General features: G+C 40.8%; 1 protein-coding gene across 18 annotated transcripts in view; it reads right to left on the bottom strand.

Moving 5' to 3' along the window:
- Positions 1–4774: 4774 nt before the first annotated feature.
- MYT1L (myelin transcription factor 1 like) overlaps positions 4775–25350 on the bottom strand; it is a 723101-nt gene continuing 702525 nt past the window's right edge. For 13 of the 18 annotated variants that reach the window (XM_045294233.1, XM_045294236.1, XM_045294234.1 and 10 more), the window contains 4 exons: positions 18389–18492; positions 7968–8111; positions 7504–7638; positions 4775–6906 (listed from right to left, as the gene is read on the bottom strand). In XM_045294233.1, coding sequence (XP_045150168.1) covers positions 6880–6906; positions 7504–7638; positions 7968–8111; positions 18389–18492 — 410 coding nt within the window. In that variant the 3' untranslated portion in view covers positions 4775–6879. Of the gene's footprint in view, positions 7639–7967; positions 8112–18388; positions 18493–25350 lie in introns of all 18 variants that reach the window. The other 5 variants (XM_045294245.1, XM_045294247.1, XM_045294248.1 and 2 more) reach the window with 2 other exon arrangements.

Genomic DNA, 25350 nt, shown 5'->3' with positions numbered 1-25350 from the left:
TTGTGTTTGTGGTCTGTGATTCATAACATTTTTTATTCAAGAAGTGGCAAAGAGTGGGAAAGCCGCAACCAGTTCACACTCATAGAAAATAATACGGTGCCCACGAGACTAAGGATGCACACCATTTAATTCATCAGGATATTGTTAACTTTAATTTAGGTAAGTTCACCCCTTCTGATTCTAAGGATTAGCAACAATTTCCCTTACTGCCTCAGCTCAGCTGGAAGTAGCTAGATGATGTTAGCGAGATAGAAACCCCAAAGTAAAACCAACCTAACTGCCATCAAGTAAATACTGGCTCAGCAACCCCATAAGACAGGGTAGAATTGCCCCCGTGAGTTTACAAGACCATAACTCTTTATGGGAGTAGAAAGTCCTGTCTTTCTCCTACAGAGCAGGCTGGTTTCAATGTCATAGCCCAACATATAAATGCTATGCCACCGGGCTCCTGGCAAGACAGGCAAGGGGAAAAGAGGTGAAGATGACAACACCCTTAACACAATTTCCACACTTACCTCTGCAACAAAAAGGAATGTGCAAGGCAGGTAAGGCACATTTCCTTATCAATAGAAGAGACAGCTAGTGAAATGACAGTGGAGATAGGATTACCTTACAATGATTGAATTGACTAATGGATTGGGGGTCTGGAGATAAGGGGACTGCATGAGGTCTGGGGCACAAGGGTACAGGGCGGCACAGTCCTGGAAAGAGTAGGTACACTACAGAGAACCAGCCAACAGCAGAAAACCTGCTGGAAAGCCTGCTGGTGGTGAGAAGTCGGCCATTGGCAGAATAAATCATCTGATGCTACATTCTACCAGGCCTTTTAGACTAAATACAGTTTCAGGAACACACAGGCAGTCAGTTCGACCCTGCCCTGTAAGTCAGAATTGACTCAACGGCCATGGGTTTGAGTGAGAAGGGTGCTTGGGAGTTCTTTTCCAAAAGACCCTTTCAATGAACTCTCTTTCTCTATTTAACCCTTTCTCTGACTTTGGTTTGGATTTTGTCACTCAGTGAGAAATGGAGGGGCTCAAACCTTGAGTCACCTGCGGTAGCAAATGCAACGCCCTGCTGTTCAAGGTTGGGAATCCTAAAGAAAAGGGGGTGCATTCTGCTTGCATTGTGGTTTAGTTGGAATTTGTGGTGAATTAAGTTACTTTTGTTGTTTTCTTCTGGAAGTTAGAGTGTAAGGTAGCTTTTATTGAAATTATTTAAATAATGAGGACTTGAATAGGTTATAGTAGAATAGGTAGAGATTAATATTTCTATAATTTATTGTGGTTTCTTTAGTAGTAAGAATTGGAACGAATGATTAGTTTGTAATTTTAAACCAGAACAGGAATGTCGATTAAGGACTAACTAAAATGAAATTTATTTTTTTGAGTATCACTTTCCAGTAGGTGATTACTGACTACCAATTCAGAAAGCATTACCCTAAAGAGCCCATTATTCATTAACCCATCCCCTGTGATTTTGGCTGTTACTCTTCCTTTTCCATATCCCCTCCTTCCTCATATGTATCCTAAAAAGGCTTCTTTTCCTTATTAGGGAGGGAGTTGTTGATAGCACTGGATCCACTCCATCTCCTTGAATACTCGCTCAATAAAAATCTTGCTCTCCATCCCTCTCCCCTCTCCACGGAGGTCTTGTGAATTGACTCACTCTCAGCAGGCGGTCTGAAATACCTGTATTACATGAATATTACCATCTGAGCTAATGTCATTTGTTCCTAATCTTTAGGCCCTTTGGGTCTAGAGAGAGAAAGACATACAGAGCCTGTGAACGAGATATAAACTCTCACTGCCACTGAGTGAATGGATGCAGACTCATGGAGACCCGACAGGGCAGGGTGGAGACACTAACTGTCTACGGGAGTGGAAAACCCATCTTTCTCCCCTGGAGCAGCTGGTGGTTTCCACCTGCTGACCTTGCCGTTAGCAGCCCAACGGGAAACTACTCTGCCACCAGCTCCTGCACATATACTTATATGAGCACGTATATGTGTATGCATGTGGGTGAATGCATATAGATGTTGTATACACATATATATGTCTCTATGCATATACACATATATAATGCTTGATGTATAGAAAGGCTTCTGCTCAACATACAGGCCAGATTTTATTTACTTATTTTTCCTGCTTACTGCCTAGTTGACCACCGTGCCTCTGGAAGCTTGTACACCCGCCCCCCCACTCCCTTCGGACTCCTTCCTCTCACAGTACATTCTCAGGAAGAACATTCACTCAGGCTGACTCCCAAATATCCATACATTAGGCTGTTAAATGCCTCAAACTTCTTACGTACCAAAAAAACCCACCCAAATCCAAAAGCCCCCACAACAGCAACAGCAGCTAAGAGAAGACGTCTCACCTTTGTCTTGCGTGGGTTAATGGCTCATTTTGCAAATGTCAAAAAATCATAGTTTTTTTTTCTTGTAAGTTCCTGAATCCTCTATATTTAAGCTCTGTGAAAATTTTCTTTTACTGTGTAGTACATTGGTGAACCTTTACAAAGTGCTGCCTGATCCTGGGTCATTTTGTTCCTTCAATAAACCCTTTCATTTAAGGTTTGCTCATTGACTATTTTAAGACAATATTTTGTGGGGTTTTTGTAGTTGTTATTGTTGTTCATTTTGGGGTTTATCTCAGATGTATTTTGTCATTGGGGTGACCCTCTTGAATTTTTGTTATGTGTTTCTCAATATCTGAAGCCCAGGATGGATGAGCCTATGGAGACAGCAAGTAGAAGAAGGGTTTCTAGGGTCCCGTTGGGTGGGAGTAACAGGGAGCTAATGTCACGAGGTCAAGAAGGAAAAGAATGTTTGCAACTGTTTGTGGTAGCAATTGCGCAATACAGCTTGCTGTGCTTGAACTATGAAAAGGTCTATCTGAATTAGCTCCCAATAAAATGGTTTTGGAAATAAACAAATAAAAGATGAAATGTTTTCCACAGTTACAATGGATCTCAAAAATAATCTGAGTCAGTCTGTATTGACCTTTGGTGATGATATATGTGAAGCTTCAAAGAATATTATTTTGTAAGAAGTTCTCAGAAAACCTTGGAACAACAAACATTTCAGTCACAGTAAATATTGGGATTGACAGGCACTATTGGCATCTGTCTCTTAAGTTTTAGTCTTGTCTTAAATTTCAGTTTTGTCTCTTAAATTTCAGTTTTGTCTATTGTAGGGCAGCATGTTTGGCGTTTTAAAATGACTTATAGTTACAATGATGATGTGAAAAGTGGACACTGTATTTTTACAAATGAATGTGTGTTTATTTGACACTCTCCGATACCTCTCAGATACTTTTGTAACATTCGTATGCCAGTTTTTAAGCAGCCACATGTTAAAACAATCTGACAGAGCAGTGCGTACAAAAGGCCCTGGCAAGGGCTACCGAACAACTCTGAAGACCCGCTATTTGAGGAGAAATCTGTTAGATCGTTGTTAAATAATATCTGTGGCAAATTTAAATTTTATTACTAATCTCAGCATTTGTAATTTTATTGCTAATTCAGCATAGTAATTTTATTACTCATTTTGGCCTTTGTTGTCATGTAGGAAGAACAATGAATTATTTTAAAGAGCTGGGTAGCCAATCAGAGAACCACTTTTTCTGATGTGCCCCTGCTGTGGTACACTGAGAAGGACACAGTTATTTAGACTGACTCAAACTGCAAGGAAGAATCACACAAATGAATCCATTTTGAGGGATATTTTACCAAAGAATTGTCATGAATATCTCAAAATGAAAGCAGTGCTTATGGCTTGGGCTGTTAGCCACAGGTCAGTAGTTCAGAACCACCAGCGACTCCCCTGGAGAAAGATGAGACTTCCTATGTCTGTAAAGAGTTACTGTCTCAGGGGCATAGCAGTTCGACCTTGTCCTGTAGGGTCACCATGAGTCAGCCCTGACTTGATGAGCCTGATTCGTTGGTTTTCCCCAATTTTTAATGGCTAGTTTTACTCTGTGGAATGCAGTCTTGTCCCAGCTTGTGTGGTCTCTAGTTTCGATAAATCTCCACATTCAATCACCTCATATATGCATGGAATCTGGACGTTTAATAAGGGAGACTGCAGAAGAATCGATGCATTTGAGTTAAGAGGCTGGCGAAGAATACTGAAAGTACAGTGTACTTCTAAAAGAACAAACCAATCTGCCTTGGACAAATAGCGCCAGAAAGATCCTTCGAAGGGAGCCTGGGTCTCCTGGACTTTGGACGTGTTATCTATCAGGAGAGGCCAGGCCCTGCAAGGACGCCACGCTGGCAAAGTGCAGGGCTCAGAAAAGAGGAAGACCCTTGGGCGGCAGGAGTGAAGGGTGGCTAAAACGATGGGCCCTGACATCTTGACGCTGAGAGGATGGCGCAGGGCAAGGCGTGTTTTGCTCTGTTACTTAGAGTGGAACCGACCCCCGATCGCCTGTAACAAGTGCACAGGCTGTTACTCTCCACCCGAGACGAAGTGTGTCGTGAAGAGTTCAGACCAGAGAAAGAGACAGGGTGCAAACGTGACACAATGACTTTTTGGGTGCAAGGAAGATAGAGTGGAGGTACCAAACTATTCACAAACTTTCTGAAGAAAAATAATTTACTTTTATATGTCGTGGAGTAAGGCAGGAAACCTCTAAAAGTGCTCGAAAGGAAAACAAAAACCACCCACCACTGGCTGACATTTTCTACGTGACACCTGCCTGCGCTCCAGACAGTAGCTGTGCAGAGAGCCACGTGCAAGGCAGACCCTGTGAGAGAGCGGTCGTGCTACAAATGCGGCAACGCCTTTTGTTGTTTTTATTTAGAGTAAGATGTGCTAACACCCAGCATGACAAAATTTGTACAAAGTTCACAATTTAAAAATGAAGTATCACAGCAACTTGTGATTCCACACATTTATAGCAAAATTAAAATGTCAACAAATCCATGCCGTGTAGTACAAAAATAAATCAAACTTCAGTTCCACAGAGAGCACAATAAATAGTTTATACAAAATTCTGTCTTAATAAATGATTACTTAAATTAACTTAGAAATGAATATGAACAATAAGTTATCATAAATAAACTCTGATGACTCACAATAATTCCATATGAAAGATCAGCATTCTAATATGTGACACTTTTGTGATCCCTATATCGTAGTCACAGATAACGTTTGATTTGATATTATGTACCAACATTAGATGAGCAGCAGATTTGTGCTTAAAATCCCTTTCCATTGTACATAGGTGATAACAATAAGAATCCCAAACTGATACTATCTATTACTCTACTAAAAGCATTACTATATTGGCAAAGAAGCTGCAGACACAATGCAGTGGGGAGATGCATATGCCATTATGAACAATGGAGGGTCCTGAAAGGAGGCGAGGGCCCTGGACAATATATATGGCATCAGGTGAACGACAAGCACCTTGCTTCAGCTCTCAAAAAGGCAATTCTGAGCATGGCAGCTACAACTAAACAGCACAACAGAAAGAGGGCGCTGTACAGAGAAGATACTGCAGAGCCCCAAGGTAATTACATAATCCTTTTCCCAGCTAGTTATTAAAGTCCTCGTGGAAAACTGTAAGCTTTTGTACAGTGAACAGTATAAAGTGCCGCTGGGATAAACATATATTTATACATATATATATATACCGAGGTTGAGTATTGTATCAGAATATTTGTTGTGAGATCCCTGTAGTCTCCCTTAGCAATATTATTGGATCAGCCGTGAGGGCTTCCGCTATAATCTGTCAGGTTCAGTGTCACAAGGCTAATGACACAGGAATTGCACACCTCCGTATGGATATATAGGACAAGGTAAGTGCAAATAGTCAAAACTGGCACATTGTGGGGACAATGACCCTGTAAGTCCTGTTCTGCTAAAAATATTTTTTATTTTATTTTTACAAAACCCATCTTTTTTTTTCATAACAAAATTTTAAAGTACTTTTGTACTTTCTGCATAACATCAAGACATGGAAGGAAAAGAGATGCTATTAACGATAAATCAAGTCAACATCAGATAACACAAACACATCATCAAATATACTACTCAAATGGGAAAAATGCAGCAATGAAAAGTGGTCTTATGCATACATATAGTGCAGTCATTTGGAGTAAAACAATCAAATCTTGAAGGTATAAACAAGTCTAAAATGATCTAGCTCAAAGCAAAAAAAGTGCTGAAGTATATTTCGTTACTTTTAAAATCTGATTGCATTCATTCTTAGAATAGTTCACAATAACTCAAACAACAAGGCTATGTAAATGCTATGTGGTCAACTGATCTGCAAACAAGTCAGAACATAAATGGCACAATAAGGGGACTCGGAATAGAACCAAAGGCTTATTCAGGGCCAAGGGTGGGAGGAGGGAGCAGAAGAGAGAGAAACTTTACTGAACTGTGTTTCCTACCCAATCTAGCAGAAAAGACAGTCCAGTAAGTAGAATATTCATAAAGGTCATTTGTGTTTAACCCCCAAAGGTAAAATAATAATAGTAATAATAGTGAAGAGTTAGAAGGGGAAATAAATGCTCTCAAATGATCTTTTAATTTAAATTGAAAACACACAGGTTCTGTTAAACTACATTGCAATAACAGACAGTTCAGAGGGGCACAAAACTCTAGGGTAGGTAAGCGGAAGTTGTTCCAAAGTTTATTGAAAACGAAAAAGAAAGTCTTCATGTTGTCCACCTCTGATAAGTTCCTGTCTTAACTGAAGTTTCCATATTCACACCATGTCATGCTTAGGAGTTAATTTAAAAGTGCTGTTTAAGCTGCTTTGAATCTTCTGTCAAGTTTCCATGGCTTGATGTTGTCTTACAATAAATTACTTATTTCATTTCTTACAGTTAATCCATGCCATTTCCTTGGAATTCAAAAAACCTCATTTATTGCCCCCACCATACACCATCCTCCTAAAACAAACAAACAGAAACATCACATAATATTTCCAGGCATTGTTCAAAAATAAAGCATTTTTGCAACCAATTCTTGCTATGAAACAATATGCACACAAAATGTATTTCCTAAATTCCATAAAACCCTCCAACATGAGGCAAAATGATAGTGTTTTAAAAAGTGGCTGCAGGACTGCAACAATGTCATTCAAAGCTGTTTTTTTTTTTCTTTTTTGTCCATTTCAGTTCAAAATACTAAAACATTTAATCACTAAAGCATTAAAAAGAATTTACACTCTATTTTTTTATTATCAGCTTACCTCTTCAGAAATATAGATACCCCCAGAATGTGCATACATTAGCAGCTATAAACATTACATGGCATATCACACTATGTCAGCTTATATGAAAACGTACAAAATGTGAATGTATTCAAAAACTATTCTGCAGTTACTATCTTTAAAGCAAGACATAAAATCCTTATGAAGTCTTGTAAGCATAACACTGTTTCAAACAGAAATAAATATATAACACTTTCTGGTAAATTACAGCAGCAAAAAACAAGAGGCATCCTTTTTTAAGCAAGATTTTCATCACTAGAGCAGCTGTTCAGACCTGAATTCCTCTCACAGCCTGCTTTATATTTTCCAGTAGGGCTTTATTTTCTGGACTCTGATAACGATCTTGATTTGTATACATGTCCGTCAAAGTAGTCACGTAAGCATCAAAATTTTGTTCATTGATTGGATCCTACGAGATATTAAATAGTAGTTCATATACAACCTTTATTTTCTTAATAGTATATTCACATAAGCATAAAATAGTTTAATAGCATAGGACTACTGTGGCGTAATATTTAAAATGCCTACTGCGAGCATACTTAATGTTATGGGATACACTGGGTCAGCCCCACCAATGTTTTTCACAAGTTAACACTATGGTTTGGGGTTGGTAACCACAAACAGCCAATGGCCGAAGAACCATTGATCTTTATCATAATAAAGAAAGACATCTACTTTCTTATGTTGTGCACTGTGGAGGATCGCCACATTCCCTATCTTGCACTCTCAAGCACTTACCATATGTGGCAGCTGGATATTAGCTAGACTATGAATTAAAGACTGGCTGAGATTGGCCAGTTCATGAAGAAGAGACTCATTTTGCTGTTCAATTACTTTGTTCTCCTCTTCTATCGTCTTCAGGTTGCTCTCCATTGTGGTAATCTAAAAGGCACAAATTTGGGTAACATGTAATTCAAGGCAAGCCCGGAGGGAAGCACGCGCTCTTGCAGTTGGGGGTGGGTGGGGCGGAGGGGGGTGCGGGAACAGTCCAACCAGGTGCAAAGAACAAAACCTCTTTTGCTTAAAGGAAAGGCTTCAAAGTTAAGAATTTTCCATTTGGAGGGTTGATTTTATGCTTTTGATCCATTATGCTTGAAAATTGGGCACCTTGACTATAACGGCTTGTCTTTCTGAGGTAGACATCATGTAGGTTCCTGGGCGATTGCAGTTTTTAAAACAGTCTGTTTGTCGTCACACATATTATTTTATGACCACGTATTCTTTATACCATCTCATTCCATCCCCTGACTTGAGGGAGTTGAGTCCTAAAGTTGGGTTAGAATTTTACAGACTTGCTCTTAATACTGTTGATTTTTTTAGCCCAAATCTAATTGTGTAGTGGCCCCGAGTGGTGCAAACCATTAATGCTCTCAGCTGAGACCCTAACCGTTGGAAGTTCAAGTCCACCCTGAGACTTCTTAGAAGGCCAGAGATCGACTTCTCAGAAATCATCCATTGTAAATCCTAGGGTGCACAGTCCTCTTCCAACCCACAAATAGGACATCGGCTCAGCAGCACCCAGTTAATGCTAAAAATGAACTTATTGTATGTTATGTTATTGTCTTCTCAGATGAAGACCATGGAGTCAATCGGCTTTCAGCAATATGCGATGGCATGGATGCTTTCATAGATCAGCTGAAGGCCGATCATGACTTCTGACCTCCTTGCTCTTCCTCTCCTATCCAGAGACAATGTAGTTCCCGCAAGGCAAAGAGCCCGGGAATGTGAGTGCTCTCTGGTTTTCCAGAGTCTTCGTTATTTACATCGAATTTCCCGGATGCGGCACCAGAGCTGCCCCTTTTAACACGATGGTCTCTGAACTTTTGCATCACAAGTATAGGAGCGGTCAACCTGATGGTACCTGTGTGGAGGTTCCTGTCAATCAAGTGTAGCCCGACGACAGCTCCTTGGCGGGGTGCCCCTTTAAATGAGTGTGAGAGACCTTGGGAACTGCTTCTCTCTTGCTTTTCTCCATCATCTGTGTTGGCACTCTGTGTCTGCCTCCAGGTGGGCTATGTGGGCCACCCAACCCGAGAGCTCTCGGTATCCTGCCACGCTTCCATCGACCTCGGATCCCTGCTACTCTGCACCCACAGACTGTGAGCCCCCTCTTTCCTGTTTCGCCTTTCTCCGCCACTGGCCCTGTGAGTCCGAAGAGGCTTCTGGCTAGCACTGCCGTTATGGCTTTGCGTGGGACTGGGCTGGGATGCCTGCTTGATCTGAAATGACTTTTTGTCCTTGTGCATAGATGTGTGTCACTGGGTTGCTACGGTAGGCCACCCAAGCTAATGCACACACCGTAGGATAAAAGGTCGTAGCAGCCCCAATGCATGCCTCTTCATTTGCTGTGTAGTCACCTCTTTCCACTAACCGATCTCTCATGTCCAGCACCTCTCTTGGCTGTCCTATGAACTTCCTTTGGACTTCCCTACTTGTTGCTTCTAAGTCCATTTCCCATGAGCCTTTCCTTGGTTCTTTCCCTCTGGTTCATTTTCTGATTGTCCTTCGGTCCATTTGGTTTGCTCTCTATTTAAAATATCACAGTCTTCCTCTTTATTTGACAACCGTCTAATATTTGAGAGCCTCCTCGCTCTCATTCACCAATCTCAATCATACATTCATGGTTAGAAACCAACTGCTCCAACTTTGGTAGCTATTCCGGGGGTGATGCTTGCCCGATGGGTTGGTTTCTCCTTGTAAAAGGACTATGCTGTCTACACTGTTCTCTCAAGGCCTTATCCCTTTGGGGACTCTCATTGTTACAAGAGTTCATTTCAGTACCTTTACGAGGTAAAAGTTTCCCATTTTCTCCCTTGGTATTATCAAACGGATACGTTCACCTCCATGGATTCATTTCATGAGAATGACCAGCTCATGTGTTGACGGATGGGGGGATCCTCCTGACCCAGCCCTGTAGTTAGGCTCCTGAAGAGCAGCTTTTCTTCATTTCGTTTTTCACAGTGGATCCGTTACTTTCGACAGGGTGTCCTATATTACGTTCAGAGCTGAAGGCAGCTGCACCGCTGGCCTCGATACTGAAGAATACAAATTGAAACAGGTATAGGCCTTCGCAGTTTCAGATATAATTGAGGGCTGTGACATAATGATCCCATGGCACGTGGGCTTTAATTAGGAGGCGAACAAGGAGGGACCATGAAGGGCGAGAAACACCTGCAAGGAGGAGGGCTTACAAAGATCTACACACTGCTTGTGAGCACAGCAGCCACTCCTCTCCTCTGCATGAGGCTCGCTGTTCGTGCCCCTTCCTCGCCGTCTCTAATTGGAGCTCCCAGCGTCCCTCTGACCCTCAAAACCCTCTGGCTACAGGAAGTCTTGCTCAGCTCTCCCAGTACCACTTGGCTTTTGCTCTCATGTTGTTCCCAATTGTTCCATGTAAACGGAGAAGTCAATGAATGAAACTTCCTGGGGCAGAACCTTGCCTTAGGCCAGCGGTTCTCAACCTGTGGGTCATGACCCCTTTGGGAGGGCAAATGACCCTTTAGGAGGGTGAATGACCCTTTCACAGTATGACCCGATTCATAACAGTAGCAAAACGACAGTGATGAAGTAGCAACGAAAATAATGTTATGGTTGGGGGGTGAGGGTGGGATCACCACAGCATGAGGAACTGCATGAAAGGGTCGCAGCATTAGGAAGGCTGAGGACCACTGTCTTAGGCTATGTCTTGGAATTCTTACTGTCCCTTCGTTTTAGAGGTCAAAATACCTGTGTTTTTTGGCTAAGTCACTGCTGTTTGTCTGACTTCCCCCAACCGGTATTCATGGTGACCCGTTTGGGATAAATTCTCTTTCGACCTGTGTTTTGTACTGCAAGGTCTACAACCCTCCTTGGAAAAGTAATGTGTCTTCCTGCGCTCCATCAACAGAAGAGAAGCTATGCCATCACTTCCCACCCTGTTTGACAAGAGTTGTTAGCTACGGCTCTACCCCAGCATGGATGGGTCTATTGATAAAGATTTTGCCCGTCTCCAGAAAAGAACAAATATTTTGTTGCCTTTATTCAACAATGGAACAAAACATGCAGTCTTAACAAATGTGAATTCAAAGCATTGGTTGCAAAGGAGCGCTGTTGCTGCCTGGATGTCATAAGTAATATGTGGTGGCCTTTGTTGGCTTAGGAAAAATTATAATCTTCTGGATCAGAATAGCATGCCAACCTCATGCCAATTTTCAAAGGGATCTGAGAAAATATAGACTTGTTCCTTTAAAAAGATAGAGCTGCTACTTATGTGTGAGTCTGACAGCCTTAACTCCATCAAATTGTTTGCCTTCACCTGAATTATCTGACATGCACTTAATTATCTGGCATGCACTTAAACTCCACACATCTTACTACAGTCTTCCCGGTGTATGCTCACTTCCTCTAGAAGGCGACACAGTGAAGTGTCTCCGTGGACCATTGGCTTCAGGTTTACTCGATTAGCTGGGCAGATCTCGGGGACTTATTTTTGGAAAATGAGAATAGCATGGCTCGCTGGATGTGGCTCTCATGCAGAGAAAGGGAGAACATCTCGCAGTGAAAAGACATGTTTATTTTTGTCTTTTTATGTTTATTATCTTGTCTTTTACAGAAGAAGGTTGCTGATACTGGTCTTGACTGAGTTCACCCAAGATTGTCTATAGGTTTTTAGAAAAAAGATTTTGTTCCATTGTCGAATAAAGCCAACAAAATATTTTCAGAAAAAGTATGACGTATCCGAGTATTCTAAGAAACGAATGTATCCTTGCCTTCTGCTGTTAGCTTCATGTACATGGACACGTGTTCGTTGAGGCCTAGGTGTATGCTTGAAATTGGACAGAGGTTGCTATTGAGTAACTTTATGGAGGCTGGATTACATCGGAAAAGCTTCGTTAAAAGGTAGAATAATCTATAATCTAATTTATAAAATAATCTATAATCACAGAAATACTGTGATTCAAAAATAAAACCACAAAAAACTAATTATCATTAGTAATAAGCTGCTTGATGGAGCACAGGAAGATACATTACTTTTGAGACAGAATTTAGAAATTTCAAAGAACTGCTTCTCTTTGATAATATGATACTCATCTGCATGTACGCCACCTTCCCAACAAGACAACTCTGCTGCCTCTGACCGTTTCAGCACAGTAGGAAACCGCGCTGGCCACCTGGAGCTCCTCTCTCCCTGTGCCTGCAATATTCTCCCCATCTCACTCTTATTTGTCTTTTGAAATCCTGTGTTTCTGTTTGGGCCCATGCTTCCTTTAAAATATTAAAAATGTTTATGATATAATTTCCAAATTACGGGTTTGTCACCATTTCTTAATTCTTCTTTGTTTTCCCCAACAAGTTTATTAGGCGCTAATCCAGAAATTACACCATTCCATAGTTCCTTCATATGTGCTCATTCTTTTTTTTTTTTCAGTGTGTGTGTGGGAGGTCATTCTTAAAGACCTCGCTTTCTTTAGAGACTTTGCAACTCTGATGGTGTAGTCTTTCTGATTGCAAAAACCCTTAGAGCATTCATGGTTCAACTCAGTTTTACTTACTTCACTCTGCCTGGTGGTAGGATTGCTCTTCTGCTTATTGGAGACATACTTTGTATAACTTCATGGGCATTTTTTTCTGGCTTCTTTGTATGTGTGTGTGTGTGTGTGGGGGGGACCCTAGTCCCGCCAGGGTCCCACCTGAGCCCCCTGTGGCTTCTATAAGAAGCAATTTATAGATGTCCCATGAAGGCCTAGAATGAGTTTTATTCCCTTTAATACCTGTGTTGAGTTATTAACAATATGCTCGTTAGTATGAATTGAGTTGACTTGGGACGACAGACCTACTGATAAACGTCTTTGAGATGTCATTCGTAATTTTGTGAAAGCTAAATAGAACCTTGTGTTGGCCCAGCACGGGGTGGGTCATAGCACCTCACAGTCTGTGCTGCTTTGTATTCAGTTGCATTGAGACTGGGAAAATGCCTCCTTTGGGGCAACTTCAACAATTCCTCAGGTGCCGAACTGCTTTGAGCAATTGAGCAAAGCCTCAATTACTGTAATTGTTCAGGAATTTAGTGTTTCTGATCTGAGTATGCTTCAAGGTACTGACTGTACTGCAGAGCATAAGAGAGTCTAGATTTTTCAGGTGCAATGAGAATCCCCATTATGCTTGATCCTCATACTGTTCAAACACATTCCAATTCAGTGAGTTCATGTGTTCAGTTAAACAAAGGTGTGTTTGTTTTAAGTTGGCATTCTTACACTGGGTAGTGAACCCAATACCTTTGACCTTTCAAAGAAGGACTTTGGGCTAGAGATTTCAGGGGAGATTGTCTGTCCCTGCACAGATATTCATAGATCCTGTGATAAAGCTCATTTCCCGCTCTCTCTATAATTCTGCCCATTCACCAAGAGATTTGAAGTGTAACATATACAAAATCCAGACAGTGCTAAAGCAGAAGAGAGGACTTAAAAGGAATATAGCTAAATAAGCACTGCTTTAATAATACAGTTTTAAAAAGATAATTCTTCATTCTTTTTCAACCATTTAAAATCAAAAGACAATCAAATTCTGTTATGTTAGGTTTCCAAGATTCTGATTTTGATTTTGCTGCTACCCTAACATGACCTCCGAAGGTGGATTGTCTACACCGCCTTCAGATTCCTCAGCGGTAAGATAAGGGGAGTCTTATTAGAGCTTAAATTTTGAGCACTGAGTTTTTGGAAGGTTTACAGTGAAAGCCGTAAATCCATTTTTTAGTCTCTACATAGATTTATCTTTCGAGTGAATTCTTTCGGACTTTTAGATGACAATATGAATAGCTTTGCCAACAGGCAGAGTGTATTAGAAAGTGGATTACTACTACTCCGCTAGCCCGTCCAGGGAGGGGCAGTCTAGTTGGAGATAACTGAGCATGGCATTGAGAGAATTTCGGGACTAGGTCGTGTCATGAGTCATATCCTGGCTGTGGGATGAGGGACCCTGAACCAGTCTTGTGAACATTTCTGCACAGGATAGTGTGTATTTCCCAAGGATGGTTCCTTTCTCACTTCTCTCATCCCACCTGCAACCATGAGGCTTTAAAAAAAAATTTTTTTTTTAATTGTGAATTAGGTAGGGATTTACATTTCAGACCATTCAAGCTGCGTTCAATAGTTCAAACCACTCATCAACCTCCACTTATGGGGCATTAATCTATCAATAGTCACGTTTTCATGACAGTTCCCATGTTCTACTGACATGGCCAGGTTTCTGTAAATCCTTGGACACCATCATGGCCTCCTGCTGATGGTCTCTCTCATCAGGATGAATTTTCTTTGTCCTGCTTTAGACTTAATAAATGTGTCTATATAAGTTATATTTGAATTTTTTGTTATTAAATCATTTTATTGGGGCCTCTTACAGCTCTTATAACAATCCATACATCAATTGTATCAAGCAGATTTGTACGTATGTTACCATCATCATTTCCATAACATTTTCTTTCTACTTGAGCCCTTGGTATTGACTCTTTTTTCCCCTCCTTCATGAATTTGGGGCCTCTTGTCACCCTTACAATATGAGTTTGGGTTAGGTTATCAATTTATAAAAATATTATTTCAAGCAGTAACATATATTTAAATGGAACATTTATATGGGACTTAGCATGGCAAGTGGGTAAGAGGGAAACATATTTAAATAGAAAATTTATATGAGACTTAACATCACAAGTGGATAAGAGGGAAACTTCTGGAGAAATCTGAGTTCACTTTCTTTTTCCAAAAACAATTTTATTGATAGAAAATTCACATATCATACACTTCTATAGTTAAGTCGCTTTTTAAAAGAGTTGTGTATTCATCATCACAGTCGGTTCTAGAAAGCTCACTTTCAATGACTCTCTCAGAGATCATTTGGAAGGTTCCTTGATCACCTCTACGGAGCCACAGTGTTGAGAAACCATCTCTGACCACCTCAACTCACTTGATTAAAAGAACACCACATGGTATCTTGTTTAACTGATAAACATCTCACTGGCTTTTCTTGTCTCTTATGGGCTTGGATTCTGGAAACCAGCCTATGTTTCCTTTGCCATGTCGTTGTTAGTTGCCATCAAGAGGATTCTGACTTACAGTGCAGAGCTTTATGTGTGTAAAACAGTGCCCCATAGGGTATTCAAAGCTGTGACCCATGGAAGCAAATCAGTAGGCCTACTTTCTCGGTGTCTCTAGGTGGGTTGAACCTCCAACCTTCTGTCTATTAGAGCAGTCAAGCTCCTCACGGTTTCGACCACCCACTGGACTCCTTGCGGAACTATCTCATGAATTCATTTGTTGGGTTGTCCCTGGGGAGACTACCTGATCTTTGGTCAGATTTAGGGGGGGGAAAAGAAAAAGCAAACAGAAGCGTGGAACCTCCTTCCCTCCCAGGTGTTGCTCAGTAAAGAGAATGAAAGTATCATTAGCAGAGCATCAGAGTCTCTTCTGTTCCTGCATTTTTTGAGACAAGTAGGGAGGCTTTCACACTACAATAGTTAACGATTTTAAAAAGTGAAGTCAAGGAGCCAGCAAAGGAGAGCCCATATTACTTTATCAACTTGGAAAGCCAGGTTGAAGCAGCATTTAATCTAGCCTTTGGATGGGGGATATAAAGAAAGGAGCTCATGAAGGTATCAGCACAAATGCTTTTCTAATAAGCTTTGCATAAAGTCTAAGCCATTAAAGAAATGCAATGATTTTCTGTAGCCCATATTGCCAGCTGTATTTGAGAGTGCTCTTCACTTCCCATCCTTAGTGGTACAAGAGCACGATAGGGCTGGCCCAAGGAACTAGCCCAAGGAACGATAGGGCTGAGGGAATCTATTGCTTGGTGTGTCCTAAGCACTGTGAACAATATGTGTCCATCTAGTTTCTTCATGCGGTAAAATAGAAATCATGAAAAGACCTATCTCAAGAGATTATTTAGGAGACTACACTAATCAATCTATGCAAAGCCTTTGGTTAGGTCTGCCATACAGTGGCACTGAGTAATTGACAGCTGCTAGTACTCTTACCATAATTACTAGTTCTTTTACTAGTCAATTTTACGGACACTGTGGGAGCATCTTCTAAAAACACTCATGAATACTTTCTACCCTTAGGGAAGTGTCCTTTGGGTAATAGACTGGTCCAAGTTCACAAGAATGGATCAGAAGTATAGATCATTTCTAGTCGACTAGAAATACCTCCCTTACCTGTGTTAACAAAGTGAAGTAGCTTCCTTGACCAGCAAAGAAAGTTGACTCCTAAAGTGGACGTTCAGGGAATCAAGGGCTAGTTAGTATAAGGCCTAGGAAGGCAGCCAGGTACGCTGGCAGGACATGCGATGTGAAAGAAAGACTTGAGTACGAATTCCAGCTTGGTTATTGGTGGCTATTGTTTTGGGTTAGCTGAAGAATGCTGCCTCTCTGAACCTGAGATTCTCCATCTGTAATATGAAACTGGTAGTATGTGGGAAACAGAAAGATTTCTCCCAAGTAGTTTCCCCCAAATAGATGTTAGACTTAGGACACTGCTTGCAGCTAATGGTAAATGATTGTCAAGTTACCTCCCTGAAAGCAGTCAGCTGCCAGACTACTGTCAGTCCCAGCACAAGTAGGGCCCACTCCCCGCTGCTAAGAACAATGGGCTACATCTCCCTAAAGGCTTGCAGTCATCAGTTTGGTTCCTGTAGGTGGGATTTACACCCTACTGATAATGGTTTCTATGGTGGGCCAGAGGACAGGTCAAACTGGCTCAGTGACATCCAAAATTAAGCTGCCCGAAATTAAGATCTGCCCATCTTGTCACATGTGTACCCCCAATAACTCCCCTTCCTATTGCCTGGATACCACTAGATCAGGGACATAGACATCCCCAAAGAATATAAAAGCCTTGGTTAGCAATAAATCTCTCTCTCTCTCTCTCTCCACGTGGACCACCAAGTGAGGCTGAGGTGAGCATGCCACCATGAAATGTGTCTGACACCCTCATTTCAATCTCTCTTTTATCTCTCATGCTCTCTTTGACTTTACTGTAATCTACACATATTACAATTGTACCTACCAGACCCCTGATGATGTGTTAGGGGCTGGTCTACCCTGACAGTAGGATATACCTTGTTGGCAAGTAGTGAGAATGAAATGAAATGATAGCCGGTCCCCCCCTGCTACAAATTCCTGATACGTGGACAGCGCCTACATTTCCTTACCATTCGGTAGGCTTGCCCTCACTTGGAAATGAGGGAACTGAACCCACTCTCAAGTCCATTATCACAGTCATCAGCACTTGCTGAGGAAGCTGTGTTTGCATTACGGAAAACGCAAGCTGACAAGTGGATACTGACTCGCGGGGAGGGTCCAGGAGAGGGTAGAAGTGCTCTCGTGAATTTCTGAGACGGTGACTGTTGCTAGGAACAGAAACCCCCATCTTTCTCCAAAGGAGCGCCTGGTGATTTCTAACTGCTAACCTTGTAGGATTCATAACCACTCTCCCCACAGCTAGTCCTTTCTTGCTCGAAGGTAAAGCGAAATAAGAACCATAGTTACCTTCGGCCCCCTTGTGACTTACCTATAAATTCTTAAAGATATACTCAGGAATGGTGTTCATAACCTGGTGCTTGCCTGGACACGATGGAAACTACTCTGCTTAGCAGGTGGGAATGTCCTCCCTTCCCTCCTTCCTGAACGCAGGTGTGCCAGCTGTACATCTTTATGCCCCTGCTCAGGCTAAGGTATGAATGTCTGAAAATGTCAATAGACATGGGAACATTTCTACACTCTTGAAGCACCGAGGAGTTAAGTCCGAGGTCCTAGGCTCTCCTTATTTGTAATCCTGATAATATTGGCTGTCAAAAGCCTAGCAATCCAATAATCTCCAGGTTCTAAACTACCTCAGAAGAACAACACCACCTAATCTGTAGCAGGAATGGACCATCCTCTGGGGATGACTATTCGCCATGACATTTCTTTAAAAACAGAGCAAACATTTAGAAAACTGATGGTCTGTCTGTTATAGAAATGATCACCATTGATATGATTTTAGCAGAAGACGTATTTGTGGGTAGACAACTAAAGGATAAGAAACAATGAGTAGAGGAAAAAGTTTGTCTAAAAGTTTGTCAGCACTTTGCTCTCCTATCAGAGTAGCATGTATACACAGCTCACGTTTAGGGCTTCCAAAAACTGTTACCTGAGTTCTGAGTTTAATCATATCAGCTTCCATCTGAGAATTGGATTCATTTAGCTCCTTGATTTCTTCATCTAACTGTTTGATTTCTTCATCATTTTCTATACCTGAAATGACAAATATTAGTATGTTATAATTATGATATGTAAAACTATCACAGTTAGAATTTTTGTTTTATATGTTGAATGGAGATTGATGGGAAAATCTACCTCTTGAATTAATATAAAGAATTTATCTATAACCTGTGTGGCTTTCTATTCACAATTCTCTCTTCCCTCACTTAGGTGCTTAAAAGAAGAAAAAGAAGGAGGGAGACAAGCAAAAGGAGGAAGAAGGGAACACTAACTGAGGTACAAAGTGCACAGGAACTGAAAAGTTAAATCTCCCTAGAAATAACTCATCAGAGTTATAAGGACTCTGTCCTTTTACACGGATAGAAGTCGGCTTTGTCCAGGCATGTTTTATGACTCCAGCTGCTTATGGTTCCTTGATTTGTCATGTGCACATGTGCTCGCTCACATTCTCACATTCTCACCCATTCTGTGGATTTGCTGAGCCGGTGCCAGGTTTTGTGGATCTACCCATGAATAACAGTGACCTATCTTGGCTCCCAGGGAGCTTATGTTCTGGTTGGGAAAACAGACAGGAGATGTAAACAAAAGTAGAATTCAGTAGTAAGTACTATTTCACCATATTTACCACATGAGACAGTCTAATGTGAAAAAGACTGACGTGGAGGACAGCGATAGACTTCAGGTTGTTGTCATTCCGTTCTGTCGGGTCGGGTCCAACTCCTGGAGACCCTAAGTACCACAGAACCAAACACCATCAATTCCTCACAGTTGTCCTTCTATTTGAACCAATTGTTGAAGCCACTGTGTCCATCCATCTGGCTGCCTCTTCACTTGATCAAGCGTGATGTTCTTTTCCAGGGACCAGTCTCTCCTGGCATCATGCGCAAAGCACATGAGATAAGATCTCACCATCTTTCTTTCTAAGCAGCATTCTGGCTGTACGTCTTCCAAGACAAATTTGTTTGTTCTTTTGGCAGTCCATGGTACTTATTTTTTGTAAGCACCATAATTCAAATACATCCATTCTTCTTCTGTCTTCCTTATCCAATGTCCAAATTTCACCTGCCTATGAAGCAATGGGAAATGCCATGGCTTGTGTCAGGTGCACCTTAGTCCTCAAAGGCACATCCTTGCTTTTCCCCATTTTAAAGTGTTAGTGTGCAGCAGATTTACCCAAATGCCATGGATCTTTTTGTCTTTGCCATGAGCATTGATTGTGGATCCAAGCAAGATGAAATCCTTGCGAGCTTCTCTCTTTTCTCCCTTTATCATGATGCTACCTACTGGTCCAGTTGTGAGGACTTTGGTCTTCTTTACACTGATGTAATCCATACTGAAGGCAGCCATCCTTGATCTTCCTCAGCAAGTGAGTCAAATTCTCCTCCCTTTCAGCAAGAAAGGCGTGTCATCTTCATATTGCATAAATACCTTCCTCCAATCCGGACACCACATCCTCCTGGATAGAATCCAGCTTCTCTGATGATTTCTCAGCATGCAGATTAAATAAAATCTCAGGTAGGTGGCCACAGAAGAACACTGAATATTTGATACCTGACTAATATAAAAGTACTTTCATTTTGAATGTTAAAAATATATCAACTGACAAAATTATAAATCTGTATAGCTTTGCAAGAATCACTTTGCTCAGCAGCATATATCTCTGATCATACATGTTATCCTAGGAGGCATCTGGATGCACTGGACTCAATTATTCAGACTTGAAACATCTGGGTACAAGGACAAATCATTACATTTACCGAGGACATTTTCACTGCCTAGTCCAGTTGCCCTTCTGCCTGGTGACTGCCAACACCATGCTGAGGTTGTTGTTAGGTGCCACGGAGGTGGTTCTGACTCGGTGACCCAAGGTGCCACAGAGCAAGGCGCTCCCCGGTTCTGCTCCATCGCATGGTTGCTTTTATGCTTGAGCCTGTTGTTTCCGTCACTGTGTCAGTCCGTCTCACTAAGTAAGGGTCTTTCCCTCTTTTTCACGACCATCTCACAAGCATGATGGCTTTCCTCTGGAACTGGTACCTTCTAAGAACTTGATCCGAATACATGAGCAAAGTCTCCCCACCCTCACTTCTACAAAGATGGTGGTTGGGTTTCTTCCACGACAGATGTGCTCATCCTTTGACGGTATATTTATATATACCAGTCCATGGCATATTTAATGTTCTTTACCAACATTATCATTCAGAGGCATCAGATTTTCTTGATCCATTGGCCATCTTTCATATACATATGAAGTGATTAAATGATGTGTCGCTGTGGGTTCCCCAAACGGAAAGACTCATCTTGCTCTCAAGGTTGCAATGGCTGACTTTGAAGTAGCAGCCCAATGCATAATCCACAAAGGCACCACAGCTCCTAGGTACTAAGATTGTTTGTTTAAGTGAAGTGGAATAAAGACAACTTTTGAGTACCAGGGGATATCCATAGCAAGAAACCAAAGTTCCATATTTCTCTTAATTCCCACAAGGTTGATAATTTTTAAAGGAGGAAAGAGCAGATATGGTACAAGTGCAAATATCCTTGAAAACCCTGGATGTGTGGTTGCTTTTTCTGTTAGTCACAACAGTCAGCAAGTTAGCCTCCCAGTGAACCACTGGGAAAAGTAGCCAGCCAAGGCCTTTGGGGAGGCTCTAATTGGGTAAATACCATATGTTAGCTTTGTAGACAGACAGGGATACACTGATGAAACCAAGCAAAAAATAATAACACTTTATATAGTAGAGACAAACGTGTCATTGCTTTCTCTAATTAGATTTTTAAATGTCAAAGAAAAAGAAAAATTAGTGGGATAAATGGAATTGGTTCGTAGTTGCTTTGCTCTGTTTTAATGAAATGAAAATGATTCTATAGAGCAGAGTGAGGAGCGCTTGGCCCACAGGCCCTAGGAAACCCGCAGACGCATCAATTCTAGCTGACATTCCACATCTCCCCAAAGAGAAGCACTGCCAGCGATCACACCAGGTGTGCGTTAGTTAAGGGTTTGACCAAAGACAGCAGGCAAATTGTTAGGTGGATAATTTTATATGGCTTGTAAGTGATGCTAAACTGTCCAATGATCCTTAGCAGAAAAAAAGATTCCCTACCCCTGTAATACAGTAAGCAATCCTTGCAAGAAAGAATCACATTGCTTCTACAGTATTATCATTTCTCATAAAAATATAGGCAGTAGAGTAGTCAGGTTACAAATGAGATCCTTTCTTAACTACACCTTTTAACAATTAGTAAGTCAGGCCAGATGCAGATAGTCTTTATTTAACCTTACTTGAGTGCAAAAGATTACATGAAGTCTTTCCAAAGACTTAAGAGCTACAACTGTGGTAGGTGTAGGTGATGTTGAGGATGAATGTGTTGTGAGTTGGGGTTTGTTTAATCCTTTCAAAATGAGGATACATTTACATCACATTAACCAAACTCACTGCCTGTGAGTCAATTCTGATCCATCCCACTCACAAACTCACCACCACTGAGTCGATTCCGAACCAGAGTGACACTACATGCAGGCCATGGTAGAATTGCCCCCTTGGCTTTGAGAGACTGAACTCATGATGAGAGCCTCATTTTTAGGGTTTTAGAAGTTGTCAGTTTTTTTTTTTTTTTTTTTACATTGTAGCGGCCTTTATTTACTTGAATCTGAAACATTTGGTGTGTTGACCAGGAAAGACCACTGTGTCTGTCCTAAGAAGTTGTCGGTCTTTATTCAAATAGATAGCTCCATATTTCTCTTGCTGAGTCACTAGTATTCTATGATTTCCCATTTGATTATATTTCCTTCTGAATGATTTCTTCCCATAGATCAAGATTGTATGTGTTAAAGGAAATGTCCCAGCTAAATTGATCTTGAACACCTCTTGAAGTTTTCCATGTATTCCTCAGCAGTGTTACCCCCAGAACCCAGAGATACAAGTTATGGATTGTTTATCAGAAACAACAGGTCACATATCTGTGGTAGTTGTTAGTTACCATTTTCCGTGTGCCATCGTCACAATCGTTATGTTTGAGGCCATTGTTGCAGCCACTGGGTCATTGAAGTCCTTCTCCAGCATCTAGCCGCTCTGGATAACATGTTCTGATAACCTGAGATGAAGCGCATCATCCTCCAATCGATGGATCATTTTGGCTCTACTCTGCCCAGGACAGCTTTTTCCCTTCTTTTGACCGTCCTTGGTCCATTGAACATTCTTTGCCAACGTCATAACCCAAGAGCACCAATTTTTCTCTGATCTTCTCTATTCATTGTCCATCTTTCAACTGCATATGAAGGAATTAAAAATGCCATGGCTTGGGTCAGGGGCACCTCAGTCCTAAACATGACACCTTTGCTTTTGAACACCTTAAAGTTATATTTTATTGTTTGCAACACATATGCCCAGTATAATACTTACTAACTGGTGCTTCCATGAGTGTTGGCTGAGGATCCAAGTAAAATGAAATCCTTGATACTTCAATATTTTTATCCATTTTTGTTGTGTATTCATCCAGTTGTGAAGATTTTTGTTTTCTTTCTGTTTAGGTATAATTCATATCGAAGACTGTAGTTTTTGATCTTTATCAGGAAATACTTCAAATTCTGTTCACCTTCAGCAAGAAAAGGTGTGTCATCTACTACTTACAGGTTACTAATTACTCTTTCTCCAATCTTGTGGAAACATTATTCTTCACATAGTACAGCTTCTTGGATTACTTGCTCAGCATACAGATTGAATAATAAAGTGAATGTATGAAACACTGACACATACTTTTTCTGATTTTAAATCATGTAGCATTCTGTTTTTGTTGTTGCTTTGTGATTCATGGACAGGTATCACATGGGCACATGAAGTGTTCTGAAATTTTCATTTTTAATAAGTTATTCACAGTTTATAATGAGCTACATGGTTGAATGCCTATGCATAGTTAAGAAAACACAAGTAAATATCTTCCTAATGGTCTCTGTTTTCAAACATCAACCGTCTGGTATCCGCAATGATAGCCGTTGTTCCAAATCCTCTTCTAGATCTGTGGATCTACTGCCACAACCGTTTTCAATTATCTTCTGAAAGCTTTACTTGCAAGTAATATTGATGATGTTGTCTCATAATTTCCTCATTCGTTTGAATCACCTTTCTTTGGAATAGGCAGAAACATGGATCTCTTCCAGTTGGTTAGCCTGGTAGCTATCTTCCAAATTTCTTGGCAAACAAGGAAGCATTGCCAGTGTTGTAGCTCATTGTTGAAATATTTTAATTGTTGTTCCATACACAATGCTAACTGATCAACACTATACTCAAGTTTTCTTGCTTGAATGTTGCTGACTGGCCACATGGTAACTTGTGCTTGCAGTTAAATTAGTTTATGCAGTTTGTCAGCCTGAAAAATATAGGTCTTTATAGCAAGTGGTTCTATGGATCCTTTTGACTTGAAATAGGTAGTCAACAAAGTTAATCCATGGAACCTTGATTTTCCTGAGGGCTTTGAATACACCTAGATTTTTACTTCAGACCTTTTGTTCTTGAGCACATGTTACTTCCTGAAAGGGTTGAAAGTTAACCAATTCTCTTTGGGTCCAGTGACTTGGGGTACTCCCTCCTCATTGTGTGGTTTTTAAGTATGTTGACTATAGAATTCTTCAGAATTTCAACTTGGGCCTTACTTTTTTTTTTTCTATTTTTTTTTTTTCAGCCTGAGCAATGCTGAATTCTTCTCTTTTGGCTTTCTAACTCCAAGTCTTCATACATTTCATTATAATACTTTATTTTCACAAACTGCCCATCCTCAGTCTAAATGGCCACATTAAGCAGAACATTCCATCCTCTGTATCTACAGGGTTCAAAGATATCAAGCAACAAAAGTTTCTATTAATCGAATGCATAGCAAAAAGCATTAATGACATAAGCCCAAATACTCTCTGTAATGATACTTTCTCTTCTTCATCTGGGGATTTTATTTTTCCCCTCCATTCTTCTTTCTTATCTGACTTTCATGGCAGTCTTCCAAATTTAAGAATTGAAATGGATTGAGTTCTGTTGCTAATTACCAGGGATGAAATTACCCAATAATCAATGCTGATCTTGTTTATTGGTCAATCTGATATTTCATTGCCGCTGATTCAACTCATGGTGATCTCCTGGTTTTCAAGGTTGTGGATTTTTGGAAGCAGACCTCCATGCCTGTCTTTGAAGGCATTTCTGTGCAGATTCAGATTGTCAGCCTCTCAGCTAGTAGTCAAACACTGGATGTTGCCCCCATCCAGGGACTAACAGATTGATTTAGATAATGTATATTAAAACAACAACAACAAAGCTGAGAGCCACCAAGTCATTTCTGACTCAAAGGGACCCTATAGATGGCTTCTGAGGCTTTGCAAATCTTCACAGGAACAGCCTCTTCTTTCTCCCAAGGAGAAGCTGCTAGTTTAGAGGACTAAAATTCTCTGAGAATTTAAATGATCTTTTTTCCGCAAAAAACACGAAATTCTGTCCTCGATTCTCCTACATGAAAGTCTAGATGACTTTTACATTTTCTTTTTTCTGACAGATTTAGGCTATTAATTCATTCTCATTTCCTTACGGAGACTGAGACAGCTTTCCAAGTCTCTTTTGATCATTTTTTTTGGGGGGGGGATGCACTAATTACTTCTATATATGTGTCTTTTTTAAAAAAAATCATTTTATTGGGGCTCATACAGCTCTTATCACAATCCGTACATACATCGATTGTGTAAAGCACACTTATACATTTGTCGCCCTCATCATTTTCAAAATTTGCTTCCCGCTTGGGTTCCTGGAGTCAGCTCATTTTCCTTTTTCTACTCCTCCTTCCTCCCCTCCCCCCTCCCTCAGGAACCCTTAATAATTTATAAATTATTATTTTATCTTATCTTACACTGCCCAGTGTCTC

This window comes from Echinops telfairi, unplaced genomic scaffold, assembly GCF_000313985.2.
Source record: "Echinops telfairi isolate 266 unplaced genomic scaffold, ASM31398v2 ScPeMD7_3509;HRSCAF=4178, whole genome shotgun sequence".
In the NCBI taxonomy this organism is placed as follows: domain Eukaryota; kingdom Metazoa; phylum Chordata; class Mammalia; order Afrosoricida; family Tenrecidae; genus Echinops; species Echinops telfairi.
The sequence above is the reverse complement of the archived record's forward strand: the minus strand, read 5'-3'. Positions and strand labels throughout refer to the sequence as shown.